The sequence below is a fragment of the Montipora capricornis genome, chromosome 9 (assembly GCF_036669925.1).
Source record: "Montipora capricornis isolate CH-2021 chromosome 9, ASM3666992v2, whole genome shotgun sequence".
Classification (NCBI taxonomy): Eukaryota; Metazoa; Cnidaria; class Anthozoa; order Scleractinia; family Acroporidae; genus Montipora; species Montipora capricornis.
The window spans coordinates 37,538,516-37,555,357 of record NC_090891.1 but is presented as its reverse complement, the minus strand read 5'-3'; the positions used below and the strand labels follow the sequence as shown (position 1 = coordinate 37,555,357).

Here is a 16,842-nt window from a genome sequence, read left to right as displayed (position 1 = left end):
AAATGTTACTAATTGTGCCCTTTTGAGTTGACGTGCGAGTATACGTGGGCAGGTAGTCAAATACAATTTTCAGTGTATTCCAAGAAAACTAAAGTTCTTGGCACTTGTCCAAGCGACAATTTGGGCTACTGTCTTCGACAACCGTACCAGTCAGTTTGAAAACACTACTAAATTGCATCAAGCTTAAACGAAACCTTCTTTATGCCATCGAGATGAGAAATCGTAACTTTTCGACAATCTTGCCACGAAATTGCATAACACAGTGTTTGCATGAATACTTACTGGTGGAGAAGTTCTACTCTATGTCTTTCTCCTGGATTTTTAAAATGACTTCCAGCCTTAGGTTTCTATTGCACTCAACTCTTCTGCTCTCATTTCCTTCTTTCATCGATATTTTTTAATTGTGAAAAACAGCTCCATTTATTTAGAATGAATAACCGATGATCTAAGAATTGACTTTCGAACATTAGACATGATTAGAATTTGTCGATTACCTGTCAATAGGATGCTATGTGGCCACTTCAAAAGGGCGGTCAATTCTCCACGAAATGCAAACAACACTTGCCTTGCCGTTTCATTTGGAGAAGGGAATTTACTTTTTGTTTCCTTTTAGGGAATGTTTACACGACAACCATCTACAAGCAATCATGCCGGACCCACTTTATTCTTCTGTACCCTTCCCTCTGTTATCACAAATGGGCGTTAACAACAGGTACCAAGTACCAAAGATTGGATGCAGACCACAAGACAAAGGATCCTTCTTCCAGTCAGGTGACTTAAGATTTATGACACACATATATGTTAAGCATTAAAGGGGACATTTTTTCAGTCGAAGTGGTTGGTATTCGTCTGAAACAGAGGACATTTAAAACGATGATGCTTTTCTTTCCTATTTTTTCTTTCTTTCTTCTAACTCACAACGAAAGGGATCGTTACTTAACACCTGTACGGGTGGTTTTAAGTGAACTAATGAATCAAAGAACAAGAGATGATCTTTTCCTTTCTCAGTTGCCACAAGCTTCTTACCAGAAGCCGCCGTCTGCCGATATTGGAAAGATCTACGCTTGACCGAGTTGGTCGGAAATCAACCCGGACAAACAGTCTCGATAAATAAATAAAAAACTGCGAGTTGCTTTCTCAGGTCCACGTTGCAGGTTGAACATGCCGTTTTTGTTGAATAACTAATTCGCTGAAAGACAGAGCGTCAAGCATCTTTTGTTGCTGTTCTGTCTCCAATTATCAACTCAACCAAAAGCGAGAACAATTTTTGACGAGCAAATTAGAGAGACGGCTTATGGCAAGCAGTCCAATTTACGAGGGCAAATAGGTTATTCATCGAACAAAAACTCTCGGAAACTTCGCAATCAGTTTCACCGAGGTACCACTTTCTCAAGAACAGAAGGATAAAGAAAATTATCACGTTTCTGTTCGAGTGAATTGTCCTGTGATTTTTCTCCGATTTTCTTAGAGCGATTATCAAGTGCATTTACTGCCAGAAGTTTGAAAATTGATTCCAGATAACCGTAAGAATGCGGCTATTTATGGAAGAAAATTGTTTGATGAACTTAACGCTATGGCAAATGTGGTTTTTCTCCAAATGATGAAGACAGGGTAAACAAGGGATATTCTCGCCAAATTCTTCGCACTTCATTCCCGGAACTTTAGAAGTTCAAGTCTCCAAAAGACGTTCCTCTTTTTGTTGATTGCATAATACAGGAAGACCGAACAGCCATGGATCGGGGACGACCTTAGTCATACCCGCGACATGCGGGTATGAAAAAAACACGTCATTCAATGCCAATAAGACGTTTTTAATGTCTATTTTCCCGCTACATGCACTTATTGCGTTAGAGATTCCAATTTAAACAAGATAGTCTCCTCAACACTGATTAGCCTTGCGATATAAATGACAGGCATGATGTCCTTGTATTTCTGAGGCCGACTTCGACAAAACTTGCAGACTTTTACCACAATTTGTAATGGAATATCCAGATTTTAAAATGAATTTTATTTGAAATGCCACCCTTCCTGATCAATTTTGGCTCCCAAATTGATCGCTGTCTTTGCGCCAGTTGAACCTCTTAACATGTGTGGGCACACAAGTCTTAGTGGTTTCCTCTTCCTTCATGTGATATTTTGAAACTTATCAATTGTTTTATTGTTTTATTATTTGCAGGCTGTCTTCAACCCCCATCGCCAACTATTCCAAGATTACCGTTCGCTGGTGTCCTCGGTGGATACCGCCAGCAGAGATTGCCCAATCTTCTCACGTCAACGTTTGCCGCGCCAACGTCGGTGGGACATCTAGAAACTAGCCCACTTCCCCCTTTCAGCGTCCACGGAGACTTTCCTAGCCCTTCATTGCCTTTCTTTTAAGCTTTTAAGCGTCAAATGTTGTTACGAGTATAACTGCTTCAGTAAGAAAAGAAAGCTGCTATGAAAAACGAAGTCTTGTGTCCATGCGTCCCTACCCACGATTTGACATGATAATCAGTGGTAGAACGCACTCCACGCTTCTTAAGCAAGAATTCTTACTCCAGTAAGGAAAATGCCTCGTCCAAGAGCAAAGTTATTAATGACTTGTCAGTGAGTCCATGAGTTGTAAGTAAGAAAGTTGTTTTTTTGATAAGACAATGGAGTCTTTCGAATAATGTAATTTCGTTACACTAAATCATGCATAATGTACATTTTATTATGTTGACGATTCGAAGAAACCTTTTCTCGTGTTGAGCAGAACAGTAGGTCTAATAGACCAAGTCTATCTTAATTAAGCTTACAAATTGACTTGTAAGTCGATTATATATGAAGGGATTATAATTTATTGCCTTTTCCCGATTTTCTTTTCTTGGCCTCTATACGCTTTACTGATATGTAAATTTAAATATTAAATTTTTATTTAAGTAGACGAGAAGGTGTATTAATAAATATCTTTTTTTTTATTGAAAGACGTGGTAATCGTTCAGCAAAAATGATAACCAGTTAAGACATCGATTTAGTGAGACAATCGAAATGAAAGCCTTCACTGAAGTCCAAAGAATTATTATAGATACAAACGTGAGAAACCCTTTTTGAGTGATGAAATGAAAACTCTGACAAGGTGATTGCCTTTGTCACTTGGCGAATACAGCTCAGATTTATATGCAAGAACTAACTCTCTCTCACTGTTGCCAAATCCAGGAAACTCTTCACTGGACAGAGTATTTTTGCTTCACGATTAAACATAAAAAAGTGTTCAGGCTGGAATAATCAAGCAGCTATTGCTCCTTAGGTTTTCCGTTCTTTCGAATGCTTCCCCGTTTTGATTTTTTTCCCAGTTTATATTTAAATTCTCTCATTGCTGTTGCTTTAATTTTATACGTTGTCGAGAGCCGACAAGGGCTACTTAGATCTCAAACAAAAGACATATTTTTTGAGAATCGCTGTGGCCATTTGGAACAACCCATGGTTTATGGCTTTTTACTTCCATCTGGGAATAAAGCTAAGGGAAAAGGAAATGCCACTTCGAGCTTACCATACTGTGGAGCATACGAGCAAACAAAGACTTCCGTCGTTTCTGTTCCTCTTGATTACAAAAAAAAGCGTTCTCACCCAAAATCATGGCGAGAATACTGACATCTTGTGCGAATGCCTTCTTTGGCTTGTGTCGAAGCACCGCTCTATCTTAGGTCTTCAAAGGAGGGAAATAAACGAGCGAACAACTTCGCAATGGATAACTGATTGAAACGATTAAACTTTTCATATTTAAAATATAGCAGTTCAGTAGACAATTAACGCATTTTTGGCTTGTGTAGATTCAAATGTGCTTTACAACAATTTGAAAACAAACGGCGAAAACAACTGAGATGACGTGTCATGCTCTTTGCGTATACAATGAATATTCTTTCACTCCTTGAAAGAACAAGTGGAACAAGAAAAAGGGGCCTTATCCCAGAAGACCAGTCAGAGCCATTTGCGATTGAAATTGTGGGTTACAAATGCAACATTTTCTTCTTATTGTTTTAAAGGCCCTGTGTTTTGGTAATGCCCGGGTTGAGCCCACGACACTCCCGCGTACATGCCCTCCCTGGGTAACAGGATTTTAACAGTCTTGAGTCGAATCACTGGTCACGGAAGATTACTCGATGGGCAAAACCAAGAGAAAATGGCAAACGTTTTATATCGTGTCAATCGTGCAGACCCGATTTTTCTTGCCAAAACTTATTATTTACTGTGCAAACTCATCCTGGAAAAGAAGTCTGGGTTTGATTCAATTGCAACTGAGAAAATTTCATTTCGGCAAGGATTTATTTAACTCAAAGCAGATTGTCTAAATTGGAAGACATGATACCTTTCAATTGATACACTGGCCCTATCTTCGGTGAAAAAGTTTTTAAACTCAAGAATTTCAAACACGCCTTGCCTTATCGGTTAATCCTTTCAAATTTGCGTTTTTGTCTTTGCATTTGTTGCTTCGTCGTGCAAAAAAGCATGCCTTCCTTCTTGATACATGGATTAGCTCGACGTTAAGACTACAATGGATTCTACCGGGATTTTCTATTTTAAGTACATCTACAATGCACTGATCTCCGATGCTCTACAATATTAGCAACACACCTTGTCACCACCTCTTGTGACACCAACAGAAAAGTGTTATCAAGTGTTGGAAGTTAGTTGGCAAGATGCAATGTGTGTGACGATGACTTAGTCGTGTTGGTGCGGAAAGCTCTCGGCGGGACGCTGGAACCACAACTAGAGAAGGTGGTCCGCATTCATCGCAGAATGTCGCGGCCTTCAAACAAGTTCAAATTGAATGTTCTGACAGATAATCCCCTCAATTAATCTGGAAAATGATCTTAATATAAGCTGTGAACGGAAGGCGAAAGAGATACGGAGATAACCCGAGGTCACTCGTAGGAAGAGTCTCGCATCGGTGATGACGTTGCCAAAAGCTGAGATATCCTGATAAGAGTACCCAGTGAGAGAAGGCCGGTAATATTCAATTGAAAACATCTGGTTCCCAATGAGAACCAGTTAAGCTTCAACCCACTTTGACATAGGATAACTAACCTGGCATGGTCTTTGATGTTGTAGGTTTGGCTTGCTTGCGCTCCCCTTTTCAACAGTAGGGTTGTGCAAAACACGTGTACCGTTAGGCTTGTTAAGCAAATGCTCTTTAGCTCAATTTTGTGACCCTCTATTTTTTGGATCCATTTGTTTGATTGTCTGTTGTATTATTTACATTTCCATGCATGCAATTTGGAACACCATGAAAGATCACGACATCTGAATATATTCATGTATTGTTGGATGATTGGAAGTTGGTCTTACCTATTGTACATGGTAATTGAAACCAGGCAGCAAGCTACAAGGTTCAAGCAATAAAACACTATATAGTCAGCAGTAGAACTGAATGATCAAAAATCTACTGTAAAATGTTTAGTTTGTGAAAAAAATAATTGCAGAATGACCAGCCACCTGAATTTCCGAAAACGAAAAAGCAGGAGAAAACGACGATATTGCTTCATCGCCTGTCTGTTTTAGAAAGGTTAAATTTTAATGAAAAATCACAACCAACCGGACCAATAATATTTTTGTAATGTTAGTCGTTGATATTTACTTAATGTCTCTTTTACCGTCGATTTTAAAAGGTCGAACAAACAATTACCACATCCAAGTTGTCGTAAATACAATGATGTCCCTTCGTGTAGATTCTTCATGGGATGTCGACAATGTTGTTGCTTATCTTTGCCACTAGTTACGCCCGGAAATAAGTGGTCTTGGCAGCAAGAAAGTCTTCATGAAAGACATCATGGTCTTTCAAAACAGATCATATTAAGCGAACTAAAGATTAGGTTTAAAGGTCTGTTCAAAAGCCTGGCCCTCTTGGGGATATCGACCTTTGCTTGCTACAAGTTCTCTTTCTCAGTTTTAGTGATTACAGGCTGGTTTCTAAGTAGCTGTATTGTAGCAGTTTTTCTGACCTTTTGTCACCTAAGGAATGAAGAAACATTTGCACGAACAGCTGATCATGAGTATCTTAAACAAGATCCACCACCGTACAGGAATTAAGTCAAATACTGCTTGGTTTATCCGCAGCACAATGTCAACGATTTCAAACGCGGGTCCAAACGAAGCGAGTCCTTTTTTTAATTTTTATTCTTTCCTATTATAAGCGATAAGAATTGCTATATATGCCAAACCCATTTTCATCTTCTTTTAAGTTTTTACATCTGTTTTTCGACATTTTCTGGAAGAATTTACCCTTGAATATCCCTAAAATGTTTGGCTGAACAAACGTTGGCTACGTATTTAATAATAATATATGTTACCCGCTGCACACAGCTGTGGTCCAGTTCCAGGCGTGGTACGAATTCCGCCTTACTTAGCAACCTTAGACGCGAGGACTGCTAATAAGATAAGCCGATTTTGCTGAGTGGTCATGTTCTTAGGTCGTCCTAAAGAAATGTTATTTTAATGCTATGTTACTGTTTATTTCTCGAATTGTGATGATACGCTGGCTGCAGTCGTGAGTAGGGGCCTCGATGACCGGAAAATCAGTTCAGCGATTGCCAAAGAAACGGATATGCCTCGCACATTAAAGAACTTAAGAAGAACTTGTCAATTCGAGAATCGAAGCCTTTAGTCATAGCGTGTATTTCTCAGATTGTCACTTTCTTTCGCCGCAAAAATAAAGATAACACGACTTTTGAGACATGGCCTGAGGAAAGGTATTTTAAATATGTCGCCACCCAATGCCTTATCGCGCGTCGGCCTATGGATTTCGATAAATTGACTTGACTTAAAATGGATTTTTTGGATTAGCAAATTGTTCAATCCGAAGCTAAGTTGTTTCTTTTAGTGTGAACAACTTCCCTTATAACCGTTTGGGCTTATCAGTTTTCTTTAATATGAAATGGTTGCTAACCGACTACGAGAAGGTTCTAATTAACATATAGTGGTGATTACGAAAGATAACAAGTATTTTTTTACTTTTTTATTGCAGTGAGACCTAGTAGATAGCGAACACGTTTGTCCACTACCAGAATGCTACAACCCACACCTGCACCTCACCCTATTTGATAAAAAAGTGGACAAAGTCAGTGCATGTTTGCAGGGCCGTAGCCAGAAAAAAAATATGACTGAGGCAATGTCCGTGGTTAAATTATCTTCGGAAGTATTTGAAGTGTTTACGATGCATATTACATATTAAAGACAACACTGGAATCACGCTTTATTTTAAAATTTCACGAAACAATGACCGAGGCAAGTGCCTCGGTTTGCCTCATACTGGCTACGGCCCTGGTTTGTGGCGCGACTGTTTTCAATGTCAGGCATAGTTACTAAAGTACGAATCGGAAGTGCTGCTGGTCTTATCTGTTTATCGATATCTCCAACTGCAGATGTCGGTAAACAAACTATATATCATGTTGTCATCACTTTTCTGTCCTTTCTTTAGATGGATCCTTTGTTCGTAACAAGAACCTAATTTACAATGTGCCAAATAGGATCTGTTCTGTACCACGGATTTAGTTTTGCCATTTAACCCACTATCAACAAACAAGTCGGTTATGAAAGGAAATTCGTCATATTTTTTGAGGCAGAAATGGGATCGATTCCTTCATAAGGAAAAAATGGATGGTGTTGATAAAGGCTGATATGCTTTTATACATTTAAAACCATGGAAATCTCAAAGAAAGGATTACACCTTTGAGGTATCACATGTGCCTAGAGTTTTTGATGGGCTGAAAAAGGCCAGTGTTCCCAGGTTAGTTGTGAAAGTCATATCTCTCTCAATGTATTGTTCTCATTAATGAATAATCGTCTAACAGTTTTCTAAAAGGCCGTGGCACAGCCCGTGGCACATGTCAAAAAATGCACTGCTATTGATTGTCCATCTAACCGGTTATGCAGTGTGGGAGGACTATCGCATTGCCGATTGGTTGTTTTTTACTTTGTAATGACGAAATAAATGTGACTTGTTGAGGAGAGCGTAAGAGAGAGCATCCACCGGAAACGTTTTAGAGGACGATGGCCAAAAACTGAGTGATACGATATTGTTTGTCTGTCTTGCGCACGCGAACCAGTTCATCGAATGTTCCAGGTCTTTCCTTCATCTTCCAACCTGAAACTCTTCGAAGGCAGTTCTGCCAAAAGGATAATTGGGATTTTCCGAATCAGAGTTTCAAATCAGTTCTTCCTCGATATAGTTTAATGCATGAGCGATTTCAGCATTTGTTGGAAGAATACTCCGATAGCCTGAGTTCCTCGTGTGAGATTATCCTGTGTATTGTTACTTCTTGTCCAACTGTACAGGTCATCAGAGGTGATGGTAAAGCAAGATAACGAATTCACATGTCAAATTGTCTAGACCTATTCTGGTCCATGCGTTATCCTACGTGATATTTCCTTCACGTGAATCCAAAATGTCAAGTATAAAGCACAGAATACCTTAAAATACATCCATTGAAAATCCGACACGTAATATAAATAATTTTGCTGCCACCCACAAACTAATTTTTGCACGACCATTTTGCAGCTATGACTTTAAAAGTGTTTCATTTCACATTCTTCGTAACCTCATGTTATGATTGGCTTATACAAAGAATAAGCCGCGATCAAATCAACAGTTTCATTAATAGCTGTTTTCTGGAGACACAATGGTGTCGTAAACTGTTAATTCACGCGAAACACTATAATGGCTGAGTACAACCCTCCGCAGTCGCATCTCTCTTTCAAAGCCACTGCATTCTCCATTGCATCCTTGATGGCTTCGGATGGAACCGGTACATTTGCTCTAGACGCTGCCCTTAGTTCAACCTGCCTCAATAAGCAAACATCTTTGATCAAACATATTGCTTAAACTGTCTTTGAAAGATCCAGAATTGAGTTAATGCCAAAGCTAATGGTTATTTTAATGTAAAATGCGGCTTTGTACGTGACGTTCTCAGCAGGCCTTGGTTTGTCTTAACTGAATCAGTGGAGGTGACATCGAACAAAGAACGGAAGACCTTACATAAGATGACCTTCTTCAGAAAAAGATCCTTTTTCCAGTGATCTTAGGAATTAGAGATAGTTAATAACTTTTTAATTTCAGCACGATCTAGTTGGTTTGATTCAGTACTACTTTAAGCTAGCTTTAGTGTTTCCCTTCAGCCACAGATGAAACAAAGCCGAGGAAAAGTCGATGGTGTGAGGACGATGCTGTGCGGGAGTCTACAGATACAAAGAGATTTAAGCTGAACCAGGACAGTGACGGAGACCATACTTTTGCAAAAGCACCAAAGCCAACAGGTTCTTCTTATGAAGTCTCTGAACTCTCACAAGATATAGAAAGAGTCACAGCAACTCTAGAAAGTCGAGAGCTGTGGGATCGGTTTAACGAACTGGGCACTGAGATGATCATAACGAAGTCTGGCAGGTAAATTTGTCAAGTTACGCGGCGCACGGAACGCTCGCTTTCACGAGACGTTTTTCTCATTCTCCCTAAACATGAACTCACTTACATTTCCTGAAGGCTTGGACAGCCGCTGGATTTTAAAAACAGACCGCAATGCAAAGACGCCATCTTTAAAAGCTCGATAACCGTACAAATCTGTGCCGCGACTGAGAGCACAGAAGCGTTACGAGCACTAATAAACGGTGCCTTTTAATGCCCGGAATTGAAACAAAACTAAAAAAACGTCAGCAGCAAAAACTGAATAAGTATTAATAAGCATTTCAACCAGCCGGACGCGATAATGTGATTTGAACTGGGCATGGATCGCGACAACCACAAAACTCTTCACACCGTGTTTTATTTATTGGCTTATTGACAGGTATTGTGGGAAAGCTTCGTGGCCGACTCACGAAAGAGATAGCATGTTACTGTTTTGATTTTCAGCTCCAAACAGTGACTCACTCAAACGAATCAATGTATTAGAGCTAACTTGTGCCACAATTTTTCTTGTGCGACCAATGTTGCGGGTGAGTTGTCGTTATTTTCCACAGTTTATCCTCAAATATTTCCGATAAAGCCCTGATGATAGCCGGGTCAAATATGGCGAAAAGGATGCAAAGTAGCACAAATTAGCTGCATCACTAGCTTTTTTGTTCCATGGATCAAGGTTAATAGTTTTTGACCTTCATCAGCCATGACTTTAACCAAAGTCACCTGAACCAAAGTATCCAGATTTTATATGATCGATAACAGTGGAAAGTGCTTTGCTCAAGACTGCAAACTTTTTTGAAGAAATCAATGAGCTTGAAAAAAGTGAAAACAATATGCAAAATATAGTATGCAGTAATAGGAAGGAGTGAAAAGGCAACTACGTTTTTGGATGTTTTCCTTTAAAAATGGACTTGTGGTTAGACTTGTGGTCTTCGAGAAGTATTTTATTCTAACTGCATGAATACAAGTTAGATTATTTGCGTTCTGCAAATGGTGTATTTTTAAAATTTGCTTAGTCCAACATATTGAGTCTTCGGATGTCCAAGACATACTGGAGGGTACGAAATCAGTGCCCAACAAATGAATTGGGTAAACATGTACCCCAGTTCAAATTATATCAGGGCTGTCTTGACTCGGCAAGAATATTAAAACTATGGATTAGAATCAAAAGGCAAACCTCTATTAACGAATACGCAAGAAAATGGGCATTTGAGGACAGGCACGAGAAAAATAAACATTAAATAAGACTTTTTAATAAACCATACAATTCTAAAATAAATCATCATAATGAGAGAGGTTGCCTCCACGAAAATGAGAAATAAATAGCAGCCATTGGTATCATTGGAAGATCATAAAATAGCATGATTTTTTTTCTTGAAATGCCTCTCAAAATTTAGTTGAGATACAAAGGTATCTACAGGTATGAAGAAACCGTAAGAACATCTACACAAGGGTCTTAAGACTTCACGCAACCGCAATAACAAACATGGACAGTTCACGGATTTGAACTACATTCCATCTTTCAATTCTCAATGCTCTGATTTAATGTGAAACCATTTCTTCAACACACTGAGAGACGACAACAACAAATGGAAGGATGTAGTGTCACAGTGTTGTCGACGTGTTAAAGAAAAGAGACAACGTGCCACGTTTCAGAAATTTTCATTGTTTTTAACACGTTCACCGTTTACATCGTCAACAAGAAAAGTAACTTGAAGTAATCAATATTATTTTCAAGCATTGTTATTATTTAGTCTTAGACACTGAGAGGTCAATTTAAACTCAGTTGAACTCGATTATGAAAATTTTTCAACAAATCCAGGACTGCGTTTATGTTTCTCAAAGCTGGAGCTTACGTAAATTTATTAGTGTTAAAACTGAAATTTCGTTCATTTCAGCCCAAGATCATATAACATTTGTTTTCAAAGTATACTCAGTTTAATATCCTTACACTTTAAAGGAAAAATGTGCGAAAGTGAGCAATAATCCCTCCGTTAATTAAGTGATTATTTCTTTCCAAGGAGGATGTTTCCGACTCTTAAGGTGTCAATAAATGGTGTCGACTCAAAAGCCAACTACTTGGTGCTCATGGATATTGTACCTGTGGACGAGAAACGTTACAGATACGCCTATCACCGCTCTACTTGGCTTATTGCTGGTAAAGCTGATCCACCAGCGCCCGTTAGATTGTACATGCATCCAGATTCTCCATTTACTGGCGAACAGCTGCGTAAGCAGATCATATCCTTCGAAAAAGTTAAACTCACTAACAACGGAATTGATCAACCAGGCCACGTACGTATGTAGTTGTATAACTGATGTGAGTAATAAATATACTCCGTGTGGTGAAACATCGGCTGCTTTTTTCAAACTGTAACCATCCTTTGTCTTCCATTGTTCCCACGAAGATAACATTCATTATTTCAAAAGCGGATGAGATTCGACTAGAGTATTTTTCTCTTTTCTCCGACCTAACCTAATTCTACGTTTTCTCATCTGGTGGGAAACAACCCCTTTTTCACTTTTAAGAAAGACGCCAACGAATTCCTATCCTCGATTGAAGTATTTCCTGAAATCCCAATGTTCAAATTTGGTCGGACAGGCATGCAGTCAGCAAAGGAGCTCTTACTTAGTTATTGATGTATTTCTGTAATACTCGTAAATTCAATATTCGTATCTCAACGTCTGGTTGGGAAGGGCTTAAAAAGAGCATTTGAAAAATAAATGAAGCTAAGCCATATCTTCCAAGCCTATGATACAGGAACTGAATTCCAGTGAGCGGAATTCATTGCTGGTGCGATTTTTGGAGACGGGAAGACTGAAGACGTTAGCCTGGTTCCATTTTGGTCAAATCATCATACTTAGAAGTCACAACACGTTGCTTTTGTTCCTTTATTGCTCTTGCTCATGAGAGCCATTTGCATATTTTTCATTACCATCGCTCATTTCGTTCTTCAACTGAGGCAATTGAAAAAACAATTTTTTATCACCAGATCGTCCTGAACTCTATGCACAAATATCAACCTCGAGTACACGTTGTCAAAAAACAAGACCACAAGGCATCAGTGATTGATCTTAATTCCGAAGAAGTCAGAACATTCGAGTTCCCCGAGACAAGTTTCATCGCTGTGACCGCATATCAGAACCAACTGGTGAGCAAACCATACTGAACTTTGTGTTACTTTCATCTTTTCCTGCTTGAAACTGAAACTACATAATACTAAATCACAATAAAAGACAACGATGGTTTAATTTGCATCATTTTTCAAAGACATGCCGTAACGTTTTCCCTCCATCTCTTTAGCCTTTGTAAAGATATGAGGGATTGACTTCCCTATGAGTATACACTGCGAATAAGTAAATAACATGACAACTTCCAACCGCTTGGTTTCAAATGGCTTCAATTTCTAGATCAATAACCTCGATTAAGTCAGTTGCTACTCATTGTATTTTCATCCACCTTGTCAAAGAACAATGATGTTTCCCCACATACGAAAGAGCTTCCCCTCCTTATAAAGCTCTTTGCACGATGAGAACCTCTTTCATTTGATCTTAAAAGTGTTCGTTTCTCATCGATACAATGAAAGCTGTGATTAATATGTTCGTTCGGGAAGCGTCGATAGCAACATGCTTCATTTCTACGAAAGAGTCTGCGTCGATTTTAACCTTCAAGCAAGTCCATCACAAAAAGCTACCATCAGCAATGAGTAGCAATTATTTCTTTTAGTTTAATCAAGTAGATTAAATTTAACCAAAATTAAAACCGTGCTACTGTATAAACAGTATAAAGCTCAAAATGCACTGCTTCAATCGTTTCGGTTCAGCCAGTGCCATCCTTACAGCGTTACAGTTATCCAGAAGTACGCTGCCGAGCGCTGCCGTTAGCCGGGGAACCGTTGCCATCATTTTACATAAAAATTTGAGTCATAACTTGGAGACAGTATTGTTGCAGCAAACAAAAGCTTCAGCTTCCGGCCAAAGTTCAAGAGTTAAGATTTGGTTAGCAGTGATGTTTGACGCATAAATCCTTTTCAATGCCACTTAGTCTTAGGTGACTGAGTTGTTGTTGTTGCTGTTTTCATCATTAAGCTGCCAGTTTACATTTAGTATGTGAGTATTCTTCTGATCCGCAATGCCAAAGCAATTATTGTCTTTATTGCAGATCACTCGTCTAAAAATCGACAGCAACCCGTTTGCAAAAGGATTTAGGGACTCCATCAGAATATTACCGATGCAAAGGTAACCTCAAAGTAAAACACTAATAACAATAAACTATATAAGCGTCTTTTTATCTCTTTCACCTTTACTCCAGAGCCTGAAGATTCTTTAAATAATACAAGATACACGATTTAGTGTACTGATGAACTGCATTAATGCATTACCAGAAGATTTAAAATTAATCTCTTAACCCTGTCCTGTAAGTTTCATTGTGATATTGGTTCTCCTAGGTGAAGCAATATGATGCTGCGACTAATGAAGAATTTCTAGTTAAGAACTGAAATATATTCAGAAACGAACTCAGCTGTGACGAGAGTCATACCCGTACCTTTTAACTCAAATAGATTCTTCTCAAGGGTTTTAACTGCGATGTTCTTCGGTCTTTGGAAAAAGTGACTTCAGCTTAATTCTCGTCCCTCACGCTCAATTTCTCTCAAATATTATTTTTAAATTATAAAAGCCTCTCTCCTTGCCCTAATACTCCATGATCTTGTGAAATTTCATATAGCTTTTTTTCTATTTTTATATTTCATAGACAGCTATTAAGTCTGGCTCCCTGGCTCGCTTTGCTTCTTAGTTATTTTAGGGGGAGCAGTTTCACTTCGTATTTAATTTGCCTATAAAACTTGTATAGACATGTGGAGGAATAAATTTGTCATTATTGCTAGCAATGCTGCTGGATTGGGCACTATTTAACAATGAAGTTGATTCAGTTTGTATCAAGTTTGGATAAAGTCATCGAAAAAGGGTTGTTTAAACAAATTTTCTATATCACATGCGTCTAAAAACAAACTCAACTTGAAGCCATGATGCCCCATACTGCACGTTGTTTTTTTAGAGAGGCAAGAGTGATTTTTCATACCTTGGAAAAGAAGCTTTCCAATTAAAAACCTGAACACTGTTTAGATCCAGAAAACTCGTTTGAGTGTTAAAGTGTAACTCTCATAGCATACCAACGACAATTTCAATTACCGAACGGGATCAAAACTTGAAAAAAAAATGTATGCAAAATCATAATTCCAGAGATCGTGTAAGGCCCCACGCGTGGATAAATAGTTTTCCTACTTTTAGCTCGTCTGTATCAAACGAAACTAAAATCAAAATGATGTTTTTCGTCTGCACTGCCTAATCCCAAAATAATACGTTCCACACCCAAACATAAAATGCGGAAAACTTTTGATGCCCTGTGCATAAAAGACGTTAATGATGTCATTTAAACTGCATAAAGTGCTGCAGCTACTCATAATTCCTCCATGCGATGGAGTTCGATCGTTTAACATTGACCCGATTTAAAACATGGCGTTCTTGAAAATACAACACATCACTTTAATCTCGATTATTCCTCCTTTCTTTTCAAGGGAATGTCCTCGTGCTCACATACAAGCATGTCCCCAAGGTCACGGCCCTGATTCTGTAAGAACCGCATATCTGCCCAATCACTTCATGCCCTCCTCGATCTTAAGACGAGATAATCAAGTGGAACGGAAAGACGTACAGCATTGCACTGGATGTATGGCCAGTATTAATGAAGGTCAGCTAATTAAGGTCTTCATTTCGTGTCCTCATGGAAAGCGCTAATAACGTCAACATGTAAGCGAGGATGAAAGAGGCTCGATTCAGTTTACCTTTTTGAGCTATTTGTCCAAAGTTTTCTCCCCCGGGCATGTTAGCTCCTCTTTGTATAAAGTCCTGAAGTAAAAGAAAGAAATCTAATTAGATAAGGCAATGTTCTGACATTTTCGCTACCTTATCGGGCGATTTTTTCCGCAGTCTTTGCATCTTCCATCTCAGCACAGTCAAGCAATAAGTTGAAATAGTGATCATGATTGAGGCTTTAAAAATAAACTATAAGGATTTGTTTGAGTTTCTTTCCCCATAATCTCAAGATGATGTCTGTTGTCTAAGAGTGAATTTTCCTTAATTGGAAGGAAGATCTCATTATCACCATCTTAATATTAGTTAAATAAAACTATCTCTGGTTAAAAACAGGGTATAAACAAAAAGAACTCGCTCGAAACGCGGGCTGCAGTTCAACCTTACCACATTTCGGAAAGAACCTTTCACTAAGGACTATGGTTTTACGCTTTCTCCGAGTTCTTGTGAGTAAACGTTTCAGACATTAGATGTCACACAGAGATCTAATTTTGTCTAATGACCGTAAGAGTAAGAAATACCTCTTACAGTTAGTGGGATTTGCGAGGATCTTCCACCAGTTGGCAAGGGTTGTCTTTCGGTAGAAAAATGCACCTCCCTGATGAAGTGGGTAGAAATCTGTCTACAAACAAATCTCAGGTTTGTAATCGGATCTCTTGTTGTACAGACACTCGTACAAGTCTCCGCTTTTGCTTGGAGGTCACCGGTCACTTGGCCGGAGCAGGGCCTGGTGAGGCGTCACATCTGCATTTGAGTTGAGTTTGTTGGTTCTCTACTCTGCTTCGAGAGGTTTTTCTCCGGGTACTCCGGTTTTCCCGTCTCCTTAAAACGTTTATGAGTTGATTTGATTTGATTTGATTTGATTTATGCCCCAGCGCTAAATAAATGGGGATTACGTCACTCGCTCACACAACCGCTCTTCCTGTGGTAAATGAGGAAAGGACTTGAGACTGAGCCATATGAATTTATGTCTTTTGACACTGTAATGTAGCCCTAATGCTTCGCCTTTTACGCGACCCTTGAATGCAGGAAATTAATTGTAAGGGTTTAGCAGCTCAAAGTATCCCGTCAAGGTTAGGCTTGTCTTTACTGTTGTTGCCAATTTCAAGTTTCCTTTATAACGTTGTTTGTTAACATTCATTTTAGCTGAAAAGTCGAGTTTAGTGTATTTCTCGTAGCATCCTTCTGCAGTAAATGATCATCTGGCGTTCAACGCAGCACGGAAAGCTAATAGTCGCATACGACGTGATTTCTCTTGGGGTGTGGGTTTTGTCTAATTTTTGGCAAATACACAACTCAAATTATTTGGCTTATCCAATTTGCATTGGAACTTCATAAAGTACTGTATAAATAACTAGCCGGATTATCCTGGATATTTTTATCATTCTTAGTTTTCAGTTTACCATTTTGCGAAATCTGAGGTGCTGTATTCAGTTTGATTTTCGTTGTTTACAATTTTCCTCTTCTACCAACAAGACACTGGGCTTAGTTTACTTTATACGAGTTTGCCTTAAAAATGTATAATGATACATTAAACAAGTTCCCGCAGGCGTCATCGGTAATGG

The 16,842-nt window shown here is 38.8% G+C and overlaps 3 protein-coding genes across 40 annotated transcripts in view; 2 read left to right on the top strand and 1 right to left on the bottom strand.

The window, feature by feature from the left end:
* Positions 1-2,945, top strand: part of LOC138016053 (T-box transcription factor TBX20-like) — a 16,815-nt gene extending 13,870 nt beyond the window's left edge. For all 4 annotated transcript variants that reach the window (XM_068863215.1, XM_068863216.1, XM_068863217.1 and 1 more), the window contains 2 exons: positions 614-771; positions 2,177-2,945. In XM_068863215.1, the coding sequence (XP_068719316.1) occupies positions 614-771; positions 2,177-2,376 (358 nt within the window). In that variant the 3' untranslated portion in view covers positions 2,377-2,945. The remainder of the gene's footprint in view (positions 1-613; positions 772-2,176) is intronic.
* The window catches only part of LOC138016066 (uncharacterized), a 43,949-nt gene that overhangs the window by 22,106 nt on the left and 5,001 nt on the right, over positions 1-16,842 (bottom strand). For 4 of the 21 annotated variants that reach the window (XR_011125717.1, XR_011125715.1, XR_011125716.1 and 1 more), the window contains exons 1-2: positions 15,806-16,332; positions 15,250-15,313 (exon numbers count right to left, since the gene is read on the bottom strand). Coding sequence is in view for 5 of the 21 variants with exons in the window: in XM_068863246.1 (XP_068719347.1) it covers positions 8,792-8,796; positions 15,250-15,313 (69 nt within the window). In the remaining 16 variants the exon portion in view is untranslated. Of the gene's footprint in view, positions 1-2,240; positions 8,801-9,482; positions 9,938-13,678; positions 15,314-15,664; positions 16,333-16,842 lie in introns of those variants that run through there. The other 17 variants (XM_068863243.1, XM_068863245.1, XM_068863242.1 and 14 more) reach the window with 11 other exon arrangements.
* LOC138016054 (T-box transcription factor TBX20-like) overlaps positions 8,627-16,842 on the top strand; it is a 20,573-nt gene continuing 12,357 nt past the window's right edge. For all 15 annotated transcript variants that reach the window (XR_011125705.1, XR_011125704.1, XR_011125706.1 and 12 more), the window contains exons 1-6: positions 8,627-8,762; positions 9,133-9,397; positions 11,428-11,701; positions 12,400-12,558; positions 13,569-13,645; positions 14,983-15,155. Coding sequence is in view for 12 of the 15 variants with exons in the window: in XM_068863219.1 (XP_068719320.1) it covers positions 8,675-8,762; positions 9,133-9,397; positions 11,428-11,701; positions 12,400-12,558; positions 13,569-13,645; positions 14,983-15,155 (1,036 nt within the window). In the remaining 3 variants the exon portion in view is untranslated. The remainder of the gene's footprint in view (positions 8,763-9,132; positions 9,398-11,427; positions 11,702-12,399; positions 12,559-13,568; positions 13,646-14,982; positions 15,156-16,842) is intronic.